Source organism: Sphaeramia orbicularis, chromosome 6, assembly GCF_902148855.1.
Source record: "Sphaeramia orbicularis chromosome 6, fSphaOr1.1, whole genome shotgun sequence".
NCBI classification, from domain to species: domain Eukaryota; kingdom Metazoa; phylum Chordata; class Actinopteri; order Kurtiformes; family Apogonidae; genus Sphaeramia; species Sphaeramia orbicularis.
In genome coordinates, this window is record NC_043962.1 from 51,277,902 (window position 1) to 51,303,541 (window position 25,640).

Sequence of the window (25,640 nt, forward strand, 5' to 3'; positions counted from 1 at the left end):
ATTTCTATTCATAAGGTTCTGAATCGATTAATCACGATTCGATTCAATATCGATTCGATTCAGTATTAATTGATTGATTCAGAGTAGAGATACCAAAGTACAATTTTGAGTTGTAACCTGATTATTTGAGTACCGCAGCCATGCAACACATCAATACTGGTATCAATATTGACATTAGAAAGGAAATAAATATGACATTTCAGCAGAAAATTGCTGAATATGCTCTGAAATAATGAACGGCACAGAAACATGTTTTTACAGTGGCTCAGAATGGACTTCGTCATCTTTACTCTGTTTTATGGCTGGAGGTTTCTACTCACTGGGGGTGGGGGGTGCACTCCGTGATTGTTGGTTGGAGCGGAGCGGGGCAGGGGAGTGCACGCGCGCCGTGAATGTTGGTCGGGGGGGGGGGCGGTCGGACATTGTCGCTTTACTATTCCTCTAACTCCATACTTAGCCATAGGTGATAGTATGGATCCAAGTTATTATTCCAAGAACAACCGGCTTCCGCGACTCGCCGGGCGTCCAGTTCCTTCACACTGCGGGTTCGAGTTTGAGGCCGGAGGACCTCCAGTGGAAGGGGTTTCCTCACCGCGTCTTTTTCATGAGCTAGACCAAGTCTTCCCCAGGGGTTCACAAGACGGAGCCGCCCGCGGTTCCGCGTATTCCCGGTCCTGCTCTGAGAAATCGATCTCATCCACTATTAATCGAATATGCAAAATTAAAATGAGATTGATCTAAGATCGATTAAATCGATTTTTTTACCCAGCCCTAATGAGTGTTCCCTTGGGAGAAAATTTGACAGAGAACTTGGGTGACTGGGTTACTGAAAAGTAGGGTGCAAACCATTTTGGTGCAGGGCCTTCAATACAATATGGAGGTATACCAAACGAATCTAGCTTATGTGAAGAACACAAACACTCGCCTTTCCACATGAACCTTGAAGCGGAACACACACAGTACAAGCAGGGTGGACAGAAGCAGAACCCATGTGCAGTATTTGTTGTTAATATCAGTTACAGTAGTTACAGTACTTCTGGAATGCACCCCCATGTACTGCTGGCAGTGTTTCATGAAGATGGTCTGCTTTGCTTGTGTTCGCTTGTAAAACTTGAAAGCTTTTGTCTGCTGGTAAGACTTTTAGTTTAGTTTTAAATGTATGTACCTTTTTTATTTATCTGAAAGAGTTGTATATTGTTCTTCAGCACATCTGTCATGTTCAACCTCTGACAGAAAATAAATCATATCTAAATCCAAAATAAACCTTCTGATGTCTTCAGTGCTAACTTATGAGTAATGTAAAATTTAAGCTTGACAAAAATAATGATTTGATTTATATCATGATACATATTGATATCGTCTGATATGAAAAAAATTATCGTGATATGATTTTTTTCCATATCGCTCAGCCCCAATTTAGAGCTAAGCTCATTTGCTACAAGTAGTAGGCAAGTAAGTAGCCAGCACAGTCTCACTCCCACTGCGCATTCAAAGAAGAAGTAGTAGTGAGCATGCGCAGTAGCAACATTCAGTCTCTCCTGCTCAGCAATGCACCAGTCTAGCACACAGGCTGGGGCACTGAGGGCAACCTGCTAACTCGACTTTTGCGCTGTATATTGAGTCTAGCTTGGATCTAACCTTAACTTTAACTCTAAACCTAGGATTAAAGTACCGATGTAATCTAGATCTGTTAGAGAAAAATCAAGCCAAATACTTTATAAGGATTCCCACACCAGAATGAGCAAAGCCACATTGACTCATGATGTTTCAAAATGGCCGTATTAAGAAATGGTGTTCTGGCTTAACTTAAAGGAACCGTGACAAAAGGGAATGGTTGAGAATCTCTAAGGATCTAAGAACAGGGCTATAGGCTATTCTTAAATACTACTTGTTGGTTTTGTGGTGTATGGAACACAGGAAGAGGTAACAGGTCAGGGACTCTGGAATGGTCAGAGAAGCAGTGGAAACACGGCTGGCTCAAGCCTTTCATAGCTCAAAGGGGGTGGCAAGGCAACTTGTAGTGGCTCGTCCCAAGTGTATTATATGGATGAAACAGAGTAAATTCCACATGCAATGTTTTAGTAGATTAATATAGTAATTCTGAGTAGTCTTTACTAAGCTGAACATGTAACATCTGAAGTAAGTTATCAAGTACACACCTGCAATATAACAATAATTCAAAGACCTCATGTTGACTGCTCTTTTCTCCTTGCACATTTTTTCCATTGCACATTTTTTAATTGCACTACTTAAATTAAATGTTTATATACTTTTTGTACAAAGTTATTTTTTTACCTATTTAAACTCTGTTTTAGTTGTTTTTAGTGCTTGTTGTACAGAGAGAGCATAGTTTAGAAAAAAGAGCAAAATTCCTTGTATTCTTTTGAAGATACTTGGCAAATAAAGGCGATTTTGATTCTTCGTCACTCCACTGGATTGGTTTAGTTGCTCAAAATCATAAGTGTACTCTACAAAGGAAGCACTAGTTAGTACAACTTAAAATACCTAGTTCTCTTTACTTGTTTTTTTTAAGTGCAGTCGGTTTGCATGCTTTTTAAAGTAAATACTAATTGGATTTTACAGTGTATTATATGGTATTTTACTCTAATAACTGATGATTTTTGGTCCCGATCCTACGTTGAGGAAAGCGTGTTTATGAAAAACAGCATGTGGGTTGGTCGGTTTCTGTTCTGCATTTTTAAAGAAAGAAAATAACTACATTGCAACAGCATTTAATAATTTAATAATAAATTTAACTAGAACTGCAAGCAGTTATGAACGGGGGCCATGCCTCCCTGCCCACTCAGACCCCAGGCCCTATGGAGCCCACGGAAGTCGGCCCTGAAGGACGACGGTCTGGGGCTGAGCGGGTGGAGGCTGGGACCCCGTTCATAAGGGTTTACAGTTGTAGTTAGTATTCCACCGTCTGAGCCGCTGTATTCACTGTAATGGGACAAATGCACCAGTAGAGTGGAAGGAGGAATGTGTGGGGACTGGGATTTGTTGTACTAAATTACACCCACATTGACCAATCATTACTAAACTTTACAGCTGGTCTCAGGAGTGACCCCACATCATACCCACCAAATTTCAAAGAAATTGGTTCAGCCGTTTAAGAGATAAAAATTTTCCATATTTGCAGCGCTCCCTAGTGGTCAACATTCGCCAAATTCGGCTCCTACCCTCAGAGTAACATGGCAACCAAGGATCTAATATTTGGTGTTGATAGCATTCAATTTGTCAGAGATATGTTATTAACATTTTTTTTTAGCTAGCTACAGAAATTTGTTCATTCATAATTTTCACATTTTTTGACTGAACAAAAGTCTTTTGATAACTTAGTAACATGTCTATGAGAAGAGTACACATGCCAAGATTCACGTGGATTGGATGAAATCCCAAGGAGGAGTTTGAAAAAGGAGGTTTTCCAGTTTTCGCAATTTTGCCCCCAATTTTGTCCCCCAAATCTGCCTGACCACGCCCATGTGATTCAACCCTATTCAGGGAATCCGAGGATATAAGGTTTTTTAATGTACGATATGCAGTGTGGGAGTTATAGACCAAAATCCATTGTCTTTGGTTATATCGCCCCCTGCTGGTGGACATATATAATTGTTTGCGTCTCAGTTCTGTGCAGGCATCTGGACCAACCCTCCAAATGTCAGCGCTCTACCATCTACGCTTGAGGCTGCAGTAACAGTTTGAGCCGTATTCCCTGCATTCACTGGAATGGGACCAATGCATTAGGAATGCAAAAGGATGAATGTGTGGGACTGGGATTTGTTGTAATAAATTACGCCCACATTGACCAATCATTACCAAACTTTACAGCTGGTCTCAGGAGTGACCCCCCATCATGCTCACTGAATTTCGTGTGAATTGGACTAACTTTTTTGTGACTTGATATTTCTCTGTTTATAGCGCCCCCTATTGTCCGATTTGTACCAAATTTGGCACAGAGCCTCTGGTTGACCTCTAAAACAAGTGTTTTGAGTTTAATGTTGATAGCATTTACTTTGAAAAAGATATGCAACAATATGTGTTTATTAGCTAGCAAAAAACAACGGTCTGGGGCTGAGCTGGTGGAGGCTGGGCCCCCTTCATAAGGGTTTACAGTTGTAGTTAGTATTCCACTGTCTGAGCTGCTGTATTCACTGTAATGGGACAAATGCACCAGTAGAGTGGAAGGAGGAATGTGTGGGACTGGGATTTGTTGTAATAGATTACACTCACGTTGACCAATCATTACCAGACTTTACAGCTGGTCTCAGGAGTGACCCCCCATCATACCCACTTAATTTCATAGAAATCTTTAAAAGCGTTTCAGAAGTGAAAATTTCACATATTTGCAGCGCGCAGTAGAGGCTAACATTCGTCAGATTTGGCTCATACCCTCACAGTGACATGTCAGCCAAGTATCTAATATTTGGTGTTGATAGCATTTAATTTGTCTGAGATATGTAATGGTTAACATTTTTTTAGCTAGCTACAGAAATGTATTCATTAACAATTTTCACATTTTTAATAATAATAATAATAATAATAATAATAATGATTAAAAAAATCCGTGCAAAAACTATAGGTTTCCACAGCATCGCTGGAACTGTGGAACGTGTATGCTGGCATACACAGTCCCCGCGGGCTTGGCCCCCAAACAATAGGGTTCCACAGCATCGCTGGAACTGTGGAACGTGTATGCTGGCATACACGTCCCCCAGTCCCCACGGGCTTGGCCCCCTAATAACGAAAATAGTATTAATTCAGAGCTTCCAGATTTTGGTATTATGGCTGGATAGGGCGGTGATTCCAGTTGTCACCTCTGCAACTGGAAATTCTCCTGTCACTGACCAGACAGTGTTATCCTTTACTCTCTGAAGTTACAGCATGTTGTAAAACTCACAAGCCAAGAATTTTATTAATTTTCCTCACTGAGGTTCTGCTTTGGAAGAACACTATAGCATCTAAGGTTTTACAACTTCACAACAATCTCTGGAATGTTGACCAACCCGATTCTTCAGATGAGTTTAGGAAAACACAGAACAATGCTGTCACTGAGAGAGAAATGGGCGTCTCTAAGGAATTTTGTTTTAGAGAAAGTACAGAGAAAATGTTTGGGCAGTTTTACGTCATATTCTACGCTGTCACCATACATAAGGATGGAGGTACAGCATCCTTTTATTTATTCAGTAATTTTGGCATGATGAAAACATGTACATGGGAAAAACTCCGGAAAAACAACAGCCGATTATAATAGAATGCCCCACTGATTATGGATTCTTGGGGCCGATACCAATATTGGATATTGGCTAAAAAAAAGCCGATATCCGATATATTGCCCGATAACCGATATAACAGCCGATATATGAAATAAGAACATTGATATACACCGGATATAATAATCTTAAATTGGATAATGGTGGACATGTGAATTAACCTTGACTTTCTTGGCAATTTCTCTCTCGGAAAGAGCTACATTTTTAAGTGTTTTTAAGTGGTCTGTCTCTCTTCTATCATTAATTGCCTTTTCCTCGCCATTTTTATAGTAACACACTACTTTCTGCAGTACAATACTGTTCAAATAATGCTCACTACGGTATGGTACCAAAGTGTGTTCCAACACTACTTTTATGCAGAGGGGGTTGTAAGTAATTAAGAAATGTTGAGACACCTGTAGGAATTGGTAGCACCAACTTTTGAGGCTTGATCAACCTCCATTGCTGCAGAGCTGCTTTAAGTTGTTAACCCATTCCTTGTTTGCCTTTTTGTATAATTCGGAAATGTTCATTATTTTTCAGTTTTATTTAACCTTACCTTTTTTATTTTTTTTATTTTTTTATTTTTTTTTTTACCTCTGGCAGTTCACTGCTTACCTTTGTACCATTTCAAGCTGTTCATTGGACTTGAACTGCTTGAATTTCAATACAAGACTAGAAAAATTGGGTGTTCTAAAACTTTTGACCGGTAGTGTATAATCATCATTTTCTTTTAGTTAGTTTTTGGAAGACATGAAATTTGTCTTCTAGCAGAAACAGTTAAATATATATACATATACGTATAAGTTCACATAAGGCCCTTTTCCACCAAAAGCCCAGGAACTTTCTTACCAGGAACTTATTTACCAGGAACTTATTTGGGGTAAAAGAGTTCCTGGTAATTGCGTTTCCATCGCACCCAAAGTTCAGTGTAATTTATTCAAATCAGGCTGATGTATGAGGGAGCAGTAAAAGAAACTGCAGTACAGTTCATGTGGGGTGTTTCAAGAATACTTGCAATTTTTAAAAAAAACTCCTTGTAACCATGGTGAATCTCAGAAATGTACAGTAATAGACATGTTCTGAACTGTTTACCTGGTGTGTTGGACATTGTCTACAATGTGCACGCCTGAAAATTCGGTCAGTAATCCCTACATTTCCCTCTTCAACTCCATTTGTGTCCCGTACATAACCCGTTTTTGCCAGTTTTGTGTCAACGAAAGGGTAATCACAATTTTCAACCCTTTGCCCTGTTTAAAAAGCCAAACAATTGCTTACATATTGAATGATTTTGAATACTCTATGATATTGCCTCAGTGATAGAACAATTTAGGTCTACATTTTATGGATCTTAACATCATGACAGCAGTTTTTCAAAAACATGTTTTCGTAACCGCTGCACAGGTTTTTTGACCCTGTAAATCTTTTGTCCCTTAGATGATAAGAAATAGAGGCTTTTATGGGTTTTTATTTCAATTTCATTCAATACTTATCTGTTATCGAGAATAACTAGTTCAGCCATCAAGTAACCAACTTGTTTGTGATTGGTGTGCCTCTGTTGAGGACGTTCTCACCTGTCCCGTACATAACCAAAATTTTCACTTAATTTCAAAATGATATCTTGAAATAAAAACAGAGAGGCAAGGCCAAAAAATACATCAGTTACAGTCCTTTACCACAGAGGAAGGTAAACAACCAAATGTGAAACTTGTCATCTTAGAAATAGGCCAGTAGTAAGTGTTAAAACATTGCACGTCAGGAATGTCCCGTACATAACCACTTCAGTGTGGAACATGCCTTTTCCATCCAAGCAGGGTTTGATATTGACTTCATAGTTTATGCCAAATACTCTTCCTACTGATGAAGATTGACCAAAATATCACTGTAAAGAAGGAATTTAGGAAGCCCATGCTGGAAATACCTTTCTGCCCATCTCCAAAATCTGACAGTGCAAGAAACATACCTAAACTGGCCATGTCCCGTACATAACCATGCTTCAAATTTTCATATCTTTTGAATACTAGAGCAACTATATTTCACTGGAAGAATGTGTTTAGTAACTGCTTTAATCTTCACAAGAAGAAATCATAGCACAAAGAACAATTCAGTGATCCTTATCCATCTTTAAAAAGAGTGTCCCATAGGGCTGCTCGATTATAGAAAAAAAAATAATCACGATTATTTTAGCAATAATTGAAATCACGATTATTAAAAACGATTATTTGTTAACCTTAAAGTTGTTTATTTTTTTCTTGCAAAACAATGTAAGATATACTCTTTAAATATAAATAAAGCTTTTAACCATTAGAACAAAGTATGTTCACTTTTGTACGAAACAAAAAAATCTTTGAATGCAAATAAGTATACTGTAAATTCAAGTATGTTTCCTTTTGTAAACAAATAGTGCACTGGAATTAAACTGCTCTAGACTTGCCATAGAACTGGAGCAATAAAAAAAAAAGTGCAAATTATAAATTCAAGTATGTTCAATGTAGTATGAAACATAGTAAATTCAGTGGCGTGTCTTGAGGTTTCAGTTAGGTTAATACGGGAGTTGCAGCGTAAAGAGATTCGGAGACTGAAGATTGCATTGCGGACAAAGTTGTAGACAGAGTTTTTTTATGTTTTAGTTTTTCATAAGATTATGATAAAGGTCGCGGTGGTTGAACTTTAGATGGTTAAAAAGGTTTGCTGTGTTACCGGTCGGTGTGGACACTACTACGAAACACTTTTTGCACATAATGGGTTTTTGCTCTTCATCAAACCCAAAGTGATTCCATACAATTGAATTTGACTTGCCTTTTTTGTTTACCAAGCAGTTCTGCTGCGATTCTCCTGCTATTTTTCCAGACTGCTAGGTACAACTTTCCTCTTGGGGTGGACCTGCTGGCTAGCTGGCAGCTGTAGCTTAGAGGGGGGCGGGGCAGAGCAGCTCATGGTAGCTTGCGTGCGCATGAATTAAACAACTCAAAATTAATAATCGTTTTTTCTCGATTACATAATTTTTGTAATCGTTGCGTGTAATAATCGAAATCGTAATTGAATTTCGATTAATTGCACAGCCCTAGTGTCCCGTACATAACTTTTTTGCCAGTAGGAGTTATGTACGGGACACCTTAATATATTTAAGGTAATCTTGACATTCGGATTTACTGATTTGAACTGATGGCCTTGATGGCCATCTCATGGCCCATCTCATTAGTGTAGACCCAGTTTTACCCCGGATGTGTGGAATATAAGTGATGTTTTAAGCTTCATATCCATGGTACCTGAAAAGTGGATTTTTTTTGCTGGGAATTTTGCATCATGCATAAAAAACTTTTTTTCACTTCTTTTTTTCTCTGACTAGAACATGTGCTCATGTTCTAATGGTGATTGAGGTTGCGAAGTATGAGAGGAAGGGTTATGTACGGGACAGCACAAGAGACAATGGTCAGTGAAGTATTTTACTTCACATTTTATCAGACTTAAGTTAGTCTTCAGTCCACATCAGTTTTGAGGCCTCATAAACACTTCAGTTACTATGGTTTAGCTACATTTCAGGTATTTGGAAGTTTGTTCTTTAGTTATTGTTGACACTTTGTCATATTTTCCTGTTTCATACAAATGATACAACCCCCTTTCCACCATGCAATAGCAAATGACATTTACAAAGCATGGTTTAATCATGTTTTACCCATTTCAGGAAGTAACAAGTTCAAAATGATCATGGAGGCAAAACAAACAAGTGTCCTGTACATAACCCCTACTGTACACTCTGAATTTTTGAACATTCTCAGCCTTGATGGAAGACCAGTGATTCATGCCCTTAGTTTTACAGTGTTACATGTAGAGATCGACCGATTATCGGCTGGGCCGATTATCGGCGCCGATATTTGGAAATTTGACGAATATTGGTATCGGCCTTTTTTTAATCCGACGGGCCGATATTAAGAAATCAATGTAAAACTGGGTTATTTTCGGCTCAGATGCAGCCGCGCCCCCCCCCCTCTCTCTCTCTCTCTGTCTCTCTCTCTCTCTCTGTCTCTCTCTCTCTCTCTCTGTCTCTCTCTCTCTCTCTCTCTCTCTCTCTCTCTCTCTCTCTCTCTCTCTCTCTCTCTCCTGCACTATCCACTCTGTGCCCTCTGATTGGTTGAGGCGGAAGCTGTCCTCACACACACAGACTGGGACTGACTTGGGATGAGACTGTGTTCTACATACATTTTCTCCATTACTAATACATAGAGCGTTTAGAGCCAGACTGATGAACTATTGTTCTGGTAAAAGCTCATCAGACTCCACCTTAGCGTGCTTCCCTAAAACAAGTGAACTGAGTTTTTTCGGCGCTCTCTCTTAATCCGACACACATGCTTTTCTATCACAGACTGTTTCCATCTCCATATTATCAGCAGTCTAATTCACACACATGTCAGGAGGTAATCTGAGTTAGCTGAGCTGCCGCTAATGGTTACTCTGCTCTGACGTTCTTCTGAAACATTAGTAGTAGTTGTGAGATGTAGAGCACAGGGATGTTTAGGACAGTTTCAGAAGAGTTTTCTGCGTTTACCTTTGACACATGTGTTTTCTCTCTGGAGCTTCTCACACGAGAAAACTTCGACTCTCTGCGGTGTGTACCCACAGGGTGGGTGGGAAGGGGTACCCACCTGCGTCAAATAGTGCCGCTCTGGGGCTCTGACCGCATGCGCCGATTTCTGACTATTTGGGATGAGACTGTGTTGGTATGTAATGTAATAGTGTGTGTTTGCGTTAAAGTCACATGAAGAACTGTACAACTCAGAACTACTAATGGTGTTGTGAGCTTTCTAGTCCTATGATCTGAAAATTAAAGTGAAGATGAGAAAGAGTAAAATTCAGAAGTGATTTATCTGAACATGGTGGAATATTTTAAGTACTGTGTGGGCTCATTAAAGCCCTAAAGGCTGTTTGTGTTCTGTCAGGAGTTTAACTGCACTCATAGCCACTATTATACTTTTTATGTAGCTTTTGTCATATTAATAATTAATAATGTAGCAACATAGTTTTTAATGACAGGGTCCCTGCTATCGAATGGTAAAATATAAAATTTAATAATGAAATCAACTAAAGGCTTCCCAAATGCTGTAATAAATGAAGCATGATGAGTTGAGCATATGTCAGCATGTGGCCCAAGAGTTTACAAGAGTCTCCCTGTATTTTTGTTGTGTTTGAACTTAAAACAAAGAAAAGTCATTATAGTTTTATTTAAATTTTACTTTATTTACTGTGGAAAAATTTAAGGGAGCTATTTATTTAAGCTTTTATTCAACTTTATAAGAGATGCTTCTGAGTCTAGGAAATCCATGCACTTCTGGAGCTATTATTTTCTATTTGTTTGATTAAATAAACATGTTTTAGGCATTTAAACGAAGTTCAGTGTTTGCATTATTCAAAAATTTTCACGCCGATTTTTACACTTTTACTGCAAATGAATATCGGCTCCAAATATCGGTTATCGGCCTCCTCTAACTACTAATAATCGGTACTGGCCCTGAAAAACCCATATCGGTCGATCTCTAGTTACATGTCTACTCATTGTAAAGGAGCTGTTTGGTGGCATTGCCTGGTGATTTGGGGAAATGAGGACAAATGGAACCGTATCCTGAAAATCCTATTGGACGTTAAGAATGCACCAGGTTCAAAATCGGGCACTAAAATCCATTCAGATTGATTTAAAGTACCTCAGCTCACTTATGCTTGGGCAAACCTGTCAACTGGAGCCCATTTTCTTGATGAGAATTAAATTTTTATCATCATTCACCTTATTTTTGTTGTGTGTGTCCCGTACATAACCACAGTGTTGTCATGGTTTTCTAATTGCTGTTATTTCATAATAAAGCATAGTATTTGAAAACGGTTTTTAGTTTTTTTCTTCCTTAGGTTCCTCTCTTCGGGATCAGCTGAGTTTTGAGCAATTTCACCATGGTAAAAATTTTGGCCCTCTGGTTGACAAAAGTTGCGAGTATTCTTGAAACACCCCATGTACATTCACAAACTAAGCTCTAGCACAATAAAATAGGCCCTTTCCCACCAAAAGGCCCAGGAACTTTATTACCAGGAACTTATTTACCAGGAACTTTTTGGGGTAAAAGAGTTCCTGGTAACTGCGTTTCCACCGCACCCGAAAGTTCAGGGTAATTTATTCAAATCAGGTTGATGATGTATGAGGGAGCAGTAACAGAAACTGTCGTCCAGTTCATGTACATTCACAAACTAACCTCTAGCACAATAAAATGACAGTACTGTAAGTGGACAGGTTGGGTTTAACATTTTACTGGTTGCTGAATCACTTAATCCATCTGGAATACATTTTAAATAAAGTTAACCATCGTACCTTAATTTGTATTTCAAAATGGTACAACATGTATTTTCAACTTCTCATTCCTTAAACTAAATCACATCTAACTTTAAGTGTGATGGATGGTTCTGTTTCATTTCTATTGTTTTACTGATATAGTCCAGGCTCAACCTAAAGTCAGACAGATTTAGTCAAATGCCTGCATTTAATTCAACTGCATACTACTGATAAAAGTACTTATACTAATATTTTGATGCCTTGTAAATGAACAGATAGTATTAGGTTAGATTTTTTTTTTTTTAATTAAAAATTTAAACAAAACAAAGGTGCCTTGAGATTAAAAGGGAAATAAACGTGTGAAAGGTTCAGGCTTTTGGACCAGGGTCTGGTCCAGCTAGTCCAGGACAGCCGGTCTGGAACTCCTTAGTCCTTAAAAGTGGACAGCTTGGGTTTAACGTTTTACTGGTTGTTGAATCAGTTTTTATATAACATAACATTTTAAATGAAGTTAACCATCATTACATATCTATAATTTCTATTTCAAAATGGTAGAACATGTATTTTCAACTTCTCATTCCTGAAACTAAATCAGGTCTAACTAAGTGTGATGGATGGTTCTTTTTCATTTCTATTGTTTTATAGATAAAGTCCAGGTTCAACCCTAAAGTCATACAGATTTACTCAAATGACTGCATTTAATTCGACTTCATATTACTTATAAAAGTACTTATACTCTACTTATATTTTGATGCCTTGTAAATGAACAGACAGTATTAGGTTAGATTTTTGTTATTAAAAATTGAAACAAAACAAAAGGTGCAAACAAAACAAGGTGCCTTGAGATTAATAGGGAAATAAACATCTGTGAGAGGTTCAGGGTTCTGGACCAGTGTGTGGACCAGCTGGTCCAGGACAGCCAGCCTGGAACTCCATGGTCCCGTTCCCTTTATTGCTTTCCTACATGAAAAGTAATAAAAATGCATAAATGAACTAGAAGCACTCGGAGAGCGCAGACCTCCGCCAAGGCTGATCAGTGGCCCCCCCCCCCCGTGGGCCCCCCCACCCCCGATCACCACCAAAATTTAATCATTTCTTCCTTATCCCACTTCCAACAAACCCTGAAAATTTCATCCAAATCTGTCCATAACTTTTTGAGTTATGTTGCACACTAACGATCAGTGGCCCCCCCCCCCCGTGGGCCCCCCCACCCCCGATCACCACCAAAATTTAATCATTTCTTCCTTATCCCATTTCCAACAAACCCTGAAAATTTCATCCAAATCTGTCCATAACTTTTTGAGTTATGTTGCACACTAACGATCAGTGCCCCCCCCCATGGGCCCCCCCACCCCCGATCACCACCAAAATTTAATCATTTCTTCCTTATCCCATTTCCAACAAACCCTGAAAATTTCATCCAAATCTGTCCATAACTTTTTGAGTTATGTTGCACACAAACAAACAAACAAACAAACAAACAAACAAACCCTGGCAAAAACATAACCTCCTTGGCGGAGGTAATGACAGAACACATGATGACAGATTCCTACTACTATGATGTGACATGTGAAATGTCTGACCTGGGCCGTTGTAAACAGCAGTAGGCGATGGATGAGTGCACAAACGAGCTGCAGGTTCGGAAAAAGAGGCGAGTCCATATCAGGTGGAAATCACAAAACATAAAGAATTAATCAGTGTTCCGCTCAGGGCGACAACACGAATACATCCAGTTCTCTGATTTAGGTTTAGCGTCAGACTATTGACCAGTTAGCATTAGGTTAACCAGACTTTTGACTAAACAGCTGATGTGCTGCTGACTACTGTTACAGTATGGAACGAACTAAACAGTGAATATTTCTGTGATATACATATCATTGGTTTGTTGGACAGTCGGATCCACTGCGACCGTTGTGGTCCTTCAGTTTCTTTTAATCCTGCATACGTTTCTTCAGCTTTTCTCATATTTCTTTGGGCTTGTGCCTGACATGTATTTGGCTCTGACAGCTTTTACTCGATCCTCGCCCGTTTTGTGTCAGCGATTCAAAGTCCATCTGAATTTCCTCCTCTGCAAAAACGCTCAAAAGAGCCTGGACCTCGTCATCTGTCCACTTGTCATAGCTTCTCTTTTGGTCCATTTTCTGAATTATGAAAATATAAAGCTTGTGAAAATTTATTGAATGAATTAAATTGCTTGGGTGAACGGAATGCGGAAACGCTGCGAGTGTAGTCCACCACTCAGCGTTCTGCTGCATGCAGCCCCGCCCCTAAGAGTTCCTGGTAATCTGAAAAGTACTTCCTCCCTACCAGGAACTTCTACGGGGAAGGTTATTTACCTGGATAATTTTTGGTGCAAATGCACCGGGGTTTTTGAAAGTTCAAGGTAATGCTCAAAGTTCCTGCAAAAGTTCCTGCGATGGAAAAGGGCAGATAATTCTCCACCATTATTACTATATCTCTGTCAAAACTTGGAAAAGTTACACCCAGAAAGCTTGGTTAGTTTTGATGCTCCTAAATCTTATAATGGTTGGTGATTTTACTTTAAGAATGAGTAAATCTTTTTTTTTCAATTTGTCTGAAATCCTTGAGGGTGACTCTTGTTTGTAAAGCTGTAGAGATTGCACCATCGAGCTGAAATGCAAACATAAAAAATCAACAAAGAAAGTCAACATCTCCAGCTTGTTTTCATACATTTGACACAAATTGAAGAATAAAACATTGCAGCATTTGCAGACTCCAGTAAACCCCCCCCCCCCCCCCCCGTTAACTGCCTTTGTATTGGGGTTTTCTTAAATTCTGACTAAAAATGGCTGAACTTTCACAGAAAATAGTCATCATTGCAAGTTTATTTGGCTGGTTTTCTTTGTTGAATGTGTCCTTTACATCTCCCTTTTTATAAACCTGTTAAAGCCATTTTCCACCAGGACACACATAGTGTCAAATCAAAATCTATGACATCCTATGACAAATATGATTGCTGATAATAGACTCACACATACAAAGATGATGGCTTTGATCATTAGGGGAGGCACATTTAGTGGAAATCTCATTGGAATTTTTTTGCTTCAACCTCTTAATATTCTGAATATCTATCCATCAGTTTGTGCCAGGGAGATGTCTTTATGTCTGCAGTTTTTGCCCCTCAGCCGAGGGGTATTGTAATGGCTTTGTCCGTCTGTCTGCCTATCTGTCTGTCTGTCCATTCAACAACATAATCGCATTATCTGAAGAATGCATTGAGATATCGTCACCAAATTTGTACTCTGGATGCATCTTCGCATGGACCAGAAGCCTATCGAAAATAGGGGACCTTGACCAAATTTTTCAAGGTCAAATGGCCTTGTGCATTTGTAATATCAGAGTACCTTCACATCTAAATATGTATGTAATAAGTTTTACACATAAGCAATCTAATCTAAATTAGAGGGCAGTAACATTCAACAGAATCTTACACTATATTTGGCCGAGGGGTATTTAAAGTATGTAGCACATTATATTTCTCAGTTTGAGACCCAAATGTTTGGTACCAGCATTCCGTGTCTTCATGGGAATCCAAACTCACAAAAATACAACATGACTCGTCAAAACTGATGCATTTAAATACTAAAATGCGATGCAGCTGCAATGTCACCCAGCCTTTCTCATACTTAATAACAAGCCTACACTGAAAAATGAGGACCAGGCTATGAAAATGAACGTCCTGCCCCTTCAAATGAAAGTTTCTGAAAGTACGGAAAAGCTGCACAACAGCAGGAGGCTTAGAGGACTTAGTAAAGTATCTATAAGTTTCACTTTCACTCTGTGCTTGTACTCATTATGAGGTCCGGTTGTGATGCGCGAGTCTGTTTTTTTTTTTTTCAGCCCATGTAGCTTTTGTGGAATTATTTGACCAACCCAACCAGCTCCACAAATAAACTGACATTCTTTTGACCTGCCCCAACCCGACCCGTGAGTAACCCGCTTCACATCACTAGCGCACGGCACCAAACGTACCCCCATATAATACCTAGATGGACCTGTCCATAGATACGCTACAACAGTGGTAAATGTCATGGTCTAATTTGTCCCACAGTATGAATCTGGAAGGTGCAAAAATGGTGCTAAAGTTATTAAGAGTCAAAGGTGTCATACTTGTTTTAGTTCAGGTTCCACATTCAGCTCAATTGTGATCTCAAGTAAAATAATATAATAACCTCAGACTTTGGAAAAACAGTATTTTCCTACCATGCACAATGGTCGTTCAATAATCTTCAAAAAACTGTAAAACTACACACACTCATTTCTATTAATGACTTTAAACACATCATGGAGAATGCAGTGAAGGAGGAATGTCATTGTTTTTCTTGATGTCATTACGGTTGAATCGTTATTGTGTTTTATTGCTCATCGTGTATCATGTATGTGTTTTTTGTTTTTTGGACTTTGTATGGCTGCTACCTTGGCCAGGTCTCCCTTGTAAAAGAGATTCCTAATCTCAATGGGACTTCCTGGTTAAACAAAGGTTAAAAAAAAAAAATACTGACTCCAAATTTAAATCAAAATTACTTTGTAAAAAGTCCATATTGGATTGGTATTGGCAAAACTAATCCCCCCCCCAAAAAAAAAAAAAATCGGATCGGAATCAAAAAAATCCAGATCGGGACTTCACTAGTGCCATTATGTCTTGTTTGCACTGTTTGATGTCTGTTTTTGTACTGCACTTTGATCATGTTTGTTATTTTTAGAAATAAATTGGATTGGATAAAGTGAAATGCATTAAATGGCATATTATTATGTATTATATTAATTATATATTATATTATGTTAAGAAAAAAATGTATTCACCATTTATAAGCTCATTAATGTCCAATGATCCTTTGTATGACCATGAGCTGCCATTTGTTTGTTGCAGAAATGTGAGTTCAACATGGATAACCTGAGCAAGCCTGAGCTGCTCACACTGCTGAGCATCATGGAGGGGGAGCTTGAGGCCCGCGACCTGGTCATCGAGGCCTTGAGGGTAAGTCCACAACAACATAACCCACCACCACACACAACTGCCATAGTCTGTCCTTTCCTAGTGGATTGTCTTTATGAAACAGCTTGAGATAGGCTGATTAGATGCTCATTGTAACCCGGGAGAGAGTAGCTTTAATGAGTGATGATTGGCTATGAATGTGATATTATAAATCAGAGCTTGTGTGTTCATGATGAAAGGCTCCTTCATGCTGGTTTCTCTCTTGTCTTTGTAATTACCTACAGATAAACAGCCTCACTAATTGCTTTTGTTGAATGGGAGTTGGCTGAGCGACTGGTCAGTTTTCTTTTTCCTCAGGAAACACCTTCTGTTTTCCTAGTAATAAGTGCATTTTAAAGCAGTTAGTTTGGCTCCTGTTTGTCATTAGAGACTATTAAAACCATGCTGCTTGAGTTGAAGATGAACATGTTCTTTTTGTTGCTGTTTGGATGCTGATTCGCTGTCTGCTCTGTAGTGTCGGAACATTTATTTTACATGGGGATTTGGCAGTTGTGCTGTTTGGATATATATCAGAGCAGTGACGGCTGAGATAGGTTCACATGATTGACATATTGATCTGTGGTCGTTGAATACAGATGGCAGACGGAACCTGTAGTCGCCTCCCATTTGAAGTTGTTTAAGTGCCAGAGTTATTTCCAAACAAACCCTTGCACGTCCCCCTGTTCCTCTCTCTCTGCAATTCTGTATTTAGGTCAGGATCGGCTCCTTGGTTTGTCCACGCTCCACTTTGAGGCTTTCTTCTTTGCTGTATTTAAAATGCTTTTTCCATGCAGATTGTGCACAAGATGAGATGGTCAAATTATGGTTCTTCAGGGACACATTTTTCAGTTAAATCAACATGTAAAGCAACACACTCATGCGTTTTCCATCTTTCTGTGATAAATACAATGTACTGCATTTGAAACGTGATCTAACAATGAGAAAACACATCACTGAGACTTGTGAAATGGGAGATTTGGGATGCACAAGGGAGTATAATGTTTCTCTACTAATGTAAATTACATTCTGTTGTAGTTATTTACTTGACAGATATTTACATAGATATTGCATATATTTTTGATTATCCGTTCAATTCCTGCAAAAAATAGCCTCTACTAGTGCTGGGTGATATGGATAAAAATGTCCTTATGATCATCACAATAGATATCAAATCATTATGTATTTGTTTAAAGGCTCATTTTGGTCCCGAGTTAGCTGAAGAAACGAGAAGTTGTCAGTGGTCTAAAATTACTTGTAAAATATCTAACAAGAAGAAACAGCATAAATAACATGTATGAAGAAAGATGCCAGATTAGAAAAACAATGCATAAGATGCAACTAGATCAAACTGATGTAAAAGCTTTAACATGTTGAAACAATGTCAGTGGTTTAACATAAAATTGATGCAAAAGATGCAACATTTAAAAACACAAGAGATGAATCAAACTGAAAAAAATATAACAAGATAAGCTATTTATGAGATGGAACAAAACAAGATGATGTCATAAATGATGCAAAAGCAGTCAAAATAATGTAAAATGCCAAATAAAAAAAGCAAAATATTATGATGGAAAAAAAACAAGAGGAAAGATAAGAGTAAAAGATGCAAGGACAGTGAAAATGGCAAAAGATGAAAACATGAAATGATGTAAAACACACAAGATGAAAAAGACAAACACAAAACGACATGAAATGAGACCAAGTATGACTAAAAAACAAAAGATGAAATTATGTAAAATTTAACAACGCGAAAATGCTGTGAAAGACACAACAACCAAAGCATCAAAAACACAAATTATGAAACAAATGAAAAATGTAACATGATGAAAACCATGTAATAACAATCAAAGACTGGGTAAAGATACAACTTGATGAAAATGACTGCAGCAGCTTTTTGTAGAATAACTGATTTTATTGTTTTCTGTCACTGTGAACCTTATCATCTTATTGTATAGACCAGGGGTCGCCAACCCTGGTCCTCGAGATCTACTACCCTGCATGTTTTAGACCAGGGGTCAGCAACCCTGGTCCTAGAGAGCCACTATCCTGCAAGTTTTAGATGTTTCCCTCTTCCAGCACACCTGATGGTCATTTTCAGGCTTCTGCAGAGCTTGATGGTAGGCTTATCATTTAAATCAGGTGTGTTGGAAGAGGGATACATCTAAAACATGCAGGATAGTAGATCTTGAGGACCAGGGTTTCTGACCCCTGTTGTAGACATATTGTTTATTTGTCCTCATGGGGAAATGGAGAAATGCTGCAGAATGGCACAGTGTTTGATTCTGACACCACCACCAATAACAGATATCGTTTCACCCACATCTTTTTTTACTTTCTTCCCGGTCTCTGTCAGTCTGTTTCATCTTCTTGTTACACTGTTCTGACCTGCTTCTATTATCTTTGAGGTTGTCTTTTCTTTAGATTTAGGACAGTCTGAGCCACTGCGTTACCTCTTCTCCTTTGCTTTTTGCTTTTCCTTTTGGATGTTCTTCTGTTCCACCCTCAGCCACTTCACCCCTATTTTCTGCAAGCATAAAGAGTACTTGTCAGTCTGATATCCTATCCAAGTTTCAATAAAATAAGCCTCTTCTCTGCTCCACTGATGGTTCTTGCAACACACAATGAGGCTGTTTGTTCAGTGATAGGTAGCCTCATCCAAGACATACAGACAGGCAGACAGATGATGGGAAAGAAAGAAAGGTCAATTAAGATACTCAAAGGGTGAGGCCCACATCTATGGTTTGTGATGCTGAGATAAAAAAAAAATGGAGGCCTGATTATATCTCTGACAAAGCAGGACAGTGTGACAGAGGATTAAGCCAAGCCCCCCCTTGTATCCACTCCTCTGTGCACCCCTCCAAACAAACAGCCAGAGGAAGAAAAGTATCATTGGTCCACCAGCTATCACTGTCGCTGTGCAGTGCCATCCTTTTTCAAACAAAATCAAGCCATAAATCAAGCTTGATTTCTGGCAGTTTTTCTCAGTGTTTCCATGACTTGATGAGATGGACAGTCACATTAATGTGCATCATACTAAACTAGGGCTGGATGAGCACACCAATATGGTGGTTTGTGGAGATTGTGGTCTTATTCCAGGGACCCAGTTTTTAAAAACTAACATGACCCATTTCACAGAAGGCGTCATCTATGAATCATAAGAACAGTGAATGTTTGAATGATACTAATTCATACCAGCCAGTAATTATTTACTTGTCAGTTAATAATTGAAGCAGCCATTATTTTGTCAAATCTCTGATCCAGGCTTCTTAAAAGTGCATATTTTCTGCTGTCTGGATTTTTATTAAACAAAACATTTATTGGTGCTGTTTGCAAGAATTGTGTTTCAAGTAAAAATGGCCCTGACTGTCACCAGACATTAAGGAATCATGTTCATTTCAATTACTGATATCACTGACAGTAGTAGTCCTGCCAGAATATTTGCATTTGAAAAGCTAAGTGTCATTCCCTAAATAATGTTTATGTTGTCATTTTGTGTTTTGGTCCAATTTTTATGTCATTACTTACAAAATATAGGCTCACATCTTTTTCAAAAGTCTGCTCTCCCCAGCATTACAAACAACCACATCTACAACCCCTGGTTCTCCACAGGTCACATACCAGTCTAATATAAGACTATTATACAGCGTTTGAAAGTTGTGTAAATTATCTGTGTGAGATAAACAAAGATTTATACAACTATTAATCCACCTGTTCATAATTATCTAATATAAGATTATTATATCCTGTGTAGGTCAATGTTATTATTTCATATATCGGCCAATATATCAGTTATCAGCCAATATCTAATATTGGCCAATATGATGGATATCGGCTTTTTTTTTAGCCCCCAATATCGGTATCGGCCCCAAAAATCCCATATTGGTCGGGCTCTAATATTCATTATTATTATATACTACCCCTCTATCCTGTACTAAATTAAAACATGATTCAGTTTCCTGGTGTGTCCACATGTACTGCACCATGTTTCTTTCAAAACTCTTCTTCTTCGCTTGTTGTAACATGTGACTCTAATTGCGGAAAAAGGTCTTTCCATTGCAGTTTTGCATGGTATAACAATTGCGCTACGCCCAAAAACCCATCTCTTGCCAGCCCAAAAACTTTTAATCAGAAAACTAGAGTTTTGGTGAAATTGTCATTTTTCCATCAGATAAATTTATTAGTTCAAGTTATATTTGCGCAATTTGAGGGTCAATGGAAAAGTGATGACTAGTGACAGTGGTTGTTTGTGGTGTTAGATTGTTATTAGGTGGTTTTGTTTCCTCTAATTAATTAGCATGTGGCTAAAGCTGGCAGAGGTGCTGTATCAGGTTTCATCCTGGAGAAAAGAAAGGAGGCCAATAAGAAGATTATGAATGACAATGATAGTACATTGAATACTCCCACCACTAGCTTTATGAGGCAGTAGTTTTCCAGCATCAAGAAAGGTTCAGGGGTATTGGGAGTGTCCTCAGAGCAGGAAACAAAGTGTTTGAGTTGAGTTGACAGCCCGCAAACATAAAGTGGCTTTTAAAGAGGATGGAGCTGTTTCTGCTTCATCATCTGGGAGGGTTTGGCATTTGAGTCAAAGTGAATAAACCCCCCAGCCTCTGTCCAGATTAGGTCTTTGGCACAGGGCCAGTGGTGATTTCCCACTCAGTTTTCACAAAGACACCATTTATGATTGTTTATTGTAGGAGGAATAGATGTAGAAAAGGCCTGCTGCCTTTTTCACAGACAGACAGACAGACAGACAGACAGACAGACAGACAGACAGACAGACAGACAGACAGACAGACAGACAGACAGACAGACAGACAGAAACAAATTATAAAAGAAACAAATGAAAAAAGCTAAAGAGAAAATAGAATGAAACAGAAAAGACCCTGCCTAGGGACTACAGATGGAAATTAGCACTGCTGCTACAATCTGGCATATTTACAGCTGCAATTGTTGTAGATGTTCATTAATATGCACTTTCTATCAAATAAATAAATAAAAAGGACAGAAAAATAAATTTAAAAAATTAAGACAGAAAATCAACATCATTCTGTCGTTTCTACAGAATAAACTTATTTGATACTGTATTGATCCTAAATACAGTTGGAATAAACTGTAACAGAGGTTTACCAGATATTTTTGCACTTTCTGCATATTTGTAATTACTGCATATTTCTCCTGAGATTATTATTCATTGTGGTGAATGAAATGGGTCAAGGCTACACTATAACAGGAAAATGAATAATTTAATGGTGAAATGCCCTGCTGTACATTCTCCTCCTACAGTAGATCAGTGTTGATGTACCTGGTGTACTACCATATGCTGACGTTTTTGTGATTTTACTATAGTTTTCAGTAGTAAAAGTATAATTTAAATCCATAAGGGTTCTGTCCTTTATCATAGAGGTTGAGGTATCCATATTCCTTCTTGTCCTTCTTTGTGGATAATGATTTTGAGTAAATTGTTCCTTTCCAGTCCATTTGTGGAAGCTTGTGATGTTCTAAATTGTAGTTTTTATTAGTGCTGCCATGAGTAGTCAACTTAGTTGACATAATCGACCATGAAAATTAGTTGATGGCAATTTTTTTAGTCGACGTGTTGTTTTATTCATTTTTGTTCTCCCTCCCATCTCAAATGCAGTAAGAACGGGACCTCCCTGTGAGTGCTGCCAGAGACAAGCCATGGGTATTGGCTTCTGCAGCTGTACCACAGAGAGAGAGAAACCCACATTTTATGAGTTAGTTCATTTGTATTGTACTGATGTGCCTCTCTTGGTCAGGTCTCCCTCGAAAAAGTGATTTCATCTCAAGGGACTTCCTGGTTAAATAAAAGTTAAATAAAAATAAATAAATAAAATAAGCGTCCCCCCCCACACAAACACACACACACACACACACACACACAAACACAAACACACACACGATTCAAATATAAAATGTATACTACAAAATAACAAACACTTGATTTTTTTTTTAATTAGTCGTTTTGATTACTCGACTAATTGAAAAATTAGTCAAAATATTAGTCGTTAGAAAATTAGTCGTTAGTGGTAGCCCTAGTTTTTATTATGTGCTGACAACAGTTTGTTCATAGTACTTTATTATCAGATCTTTTAAAGTCTAAAACACAAAATCTCATGAACGGTTGGAGAGAATAATGCAAAATTTGGCCAAAGCATTCTCTTAGACTTGAGGAAAAAGTATGGAGATTTTGGTGGCCAAAGGTCAAGGTCACTGTGCCCTCCTGTCTGTCCATATATCTCATGAATACTATGGGGAATCTCTTCACATTTTACACAATGTTAGCCCTGCATAAACAGGAATTATTTTGGTAATCAGGAGACCGTTGTAGCTGGGATTCCAGCTTCTTAAACTTTCTGGACTCTTTCCTCCTCTGCGAAGATAACCTGGAGATCTTTGGGGTGTGACATCTGAGGACATCTGACATTTTTTAGACCAAAGAACATATCAGATAATGGAGAAAATCACTGAAAACCAACAGTGAAAATAATGAGTTACAGCCTTACACCTGACAACAAAATAAAATAGAATAAACCAAAATGAAATAAGAGTCAAAATACATTTCAAAGTCCCTGCTTCCTAATCTCTTCTGGTTTGGGTTTGTACATTGAGTGCCCTCCCTTCCTGATTGAGACAGTTTTTTTTTTGTCTGCTGGTGTCTGTACCCACCAGCATCCTCTTGTCCTCATGCGTTCAGGCATCCTTCAGAGGTCATGTGAACGTCCATATGACTGAAACCTCACGGAGCTGCTGTCAGTGCTGAACTACATGCTTAGCACAACACATGCCCTGCGCCGTCAGGCTTTCTCCAGCGTCACATTATCTTGGGCCATCTTGCTATTTAAGGCATGCCCTGTTGCTGGGCTTTTCCAGCCCTCCTCCCCGCAGCCCCAACCCCAGTGTGCTCAGCACTGTTAAGCTTTATCTGTGTCTTTGTTCATCTCCTCCTGCTCCTGTAAATCTCATATCCTTGCATCTCTCTTTGTTTCAGTCGCTCTCCTTATTGCTGCAGTGCCTCATTTCTCGTCATTACTGTCTGGCACAAGGTACTTTTTCACTTTGAAAAAAATGCAGCCCAGACTGTTGGGAATAGACCCAAACATATTATTGCAAGAAGTGCAGCCTGGTCTCGAAAGATGTGCTATGACTTGTGTTAGTGGTCCAATGCATGGATTTTGTTAAAATTGCAAAAAAATGTCCGAATTTGTCCATCAGAAATGAATTGGGCCATTTTCAAATGGCTACCATTCACACACGATTGATCCTAAAATTATTCCGCCATGTGACAAATGTGCAGCCCGGCACAAAGAATATTTATGTGAAGCATGGTAACGATATCATGTACATTTTTCACACAAAATGCGATCAGTCAAACCACTTACACAAACAGGGAACAGAATGTTGACACCTGATTGGCTGAAACCCTCTACACTCTAGCTCCACTCTAGCTCTCAGACTTAGGTTTTTTGGAAACTTTACAAACAACTCTTCAAAACTCACATTTCTGGGAATTCAGCAACAAATTATATATCAGCTTGTTAGTAAAACGCTTTTCTTTCAAAGACCTACTCATGTTAATAGTAAAACATTTTGTTTTCGATCTACTCTGCGTGTACAGAGTCCTGATTTTTTTTTTTGTTTGCTTTTTCTTCTCATTCCCTCCCATGTTAAATTTCTGTCACTAACATGTTTGACAAACTCCACGTTCTGACAATCACTGCTTGTTCAGGTCTGACTTTTTTTCTACAAATGAAATGGGCCATTTTCAAATGGCTACCGTTCCCACATGATTTTGAGCCTAAAATTTAGAAAAAATTACGCCACCTATACAGACATTATGCGGTCCAGCACAAAGAATATTTGTGTGATGCGTGGTAATGATATCATGTACCACGCATCATCTCTCACACACATACACACACACACACACACACACACACACACACACTCACACTCACACTCACACTCACACACTCACACTCACACTCACACACACACACACACACACACACACATGCGCACACAGGTAACAGAATGCTGAGAGCTGATTGACTTTCTGCATTCTAACTTAGAGAGAAGAGGTTTTTTTTTTTTTTTTTAGAAACTCTACAAGTAATTCTTCATACCTCTCAAATTTCTGTGAATTCAGCAACAAATTATACATCAAATTGTTGGAAAAACTCTTTTCTTTCAAAGACTAAATCACATGTTAATCTTAAAACATTTCATTTTCGAGTGCTGATTTTTTTTTTTTTCTCAATTACTCCCATTTTAAATTTCTGTCACTAACATGTTTGACAAACTCGTTCACAAGTCTTACCTACAACAATTTTTGAGATGGGATGTACAGTTATGGATTGACAGCAGTTTGTTTGAGAGGTGGTTTCTTAGTGAATTTAACATGGACACCCATGTCTCCTTCATAAGGAGGAATGTTTATAAACAGGTTTTCATTGACTGTGTTTTGTGTTTCTCAGAGAATTCCATGACACATGGTAGAGGGGTGGACAAGAGATAGACTGTCAAGTATTATTATTTATATGCATATATTGATTTTGTGTATTCCATCTTTTCAGTGTCATTTGTTCCAGACACAGATACCACAATAGTTTTTCTTTCTTGGTTGGACCTCGTCCACAGGTCATTAGTGGATATCAGGTGCACCTGCCATGTTTCTCCTCACCTAGCTGTAATTGGTCAGTTGAAGTCTTTAAAAGGAGATTGTTCCTCCCACCTCAGTTTGCCCCACCCCCCATCCTGACTCAGTGGGTTATTGTAAATTGTATTTTCAGTCACCTTTTCGAACCCCTAAAAGGGCCCTTGATTGGTTTTTACCCCTTTTTATGTTTTTTGTGGTTTATTTTGTTGCTTAACTTTATTTATAATAAACAGTCCTTCTATGGTACTATTTCTTGCTTTTACATTGCACACAACCCACAAGTCCACAAATTCGGCAAGAGGCAAGCACACAGATTACATTTCCTTCTGTGCGCATGTGTATTTGTTATTTATTATTCATTTTTCATTTTTCATATTCATTTGTAAATGTGGAGTGTATCTCTTG

The 25,640-nt window shown here is 38.5% G+C and overlaps 1 protein-coding gene across 2 annotated transcripts in view; it reads left to right on the forward strand.

Annotated features, from left to right (window-relative positions):
* Positions 1–25,640, forward strand: part of cttnbp2 (cortactin binding protein 2) — a 290,602-nt gene that overhangs the window by 14,775 nt on the left and 250,187 nt on the right. For both annotated transcript variants that reach the window (XR_003935538.1, XM_030135577.1), the window contains exon 2: positions 16,454–16,561. Coding sequence is in view for 1 of the 2 variants with exons in the window: in XM_030135577.1 (XP_029991437.1) it covers positions 16,454–16,561 (108 nt within the window). In the remaining variant the exon portion in view is untranslated. The remainder of the gene's footprint in view (positions 1–16,453; positions 16,562–25,640) is intronic.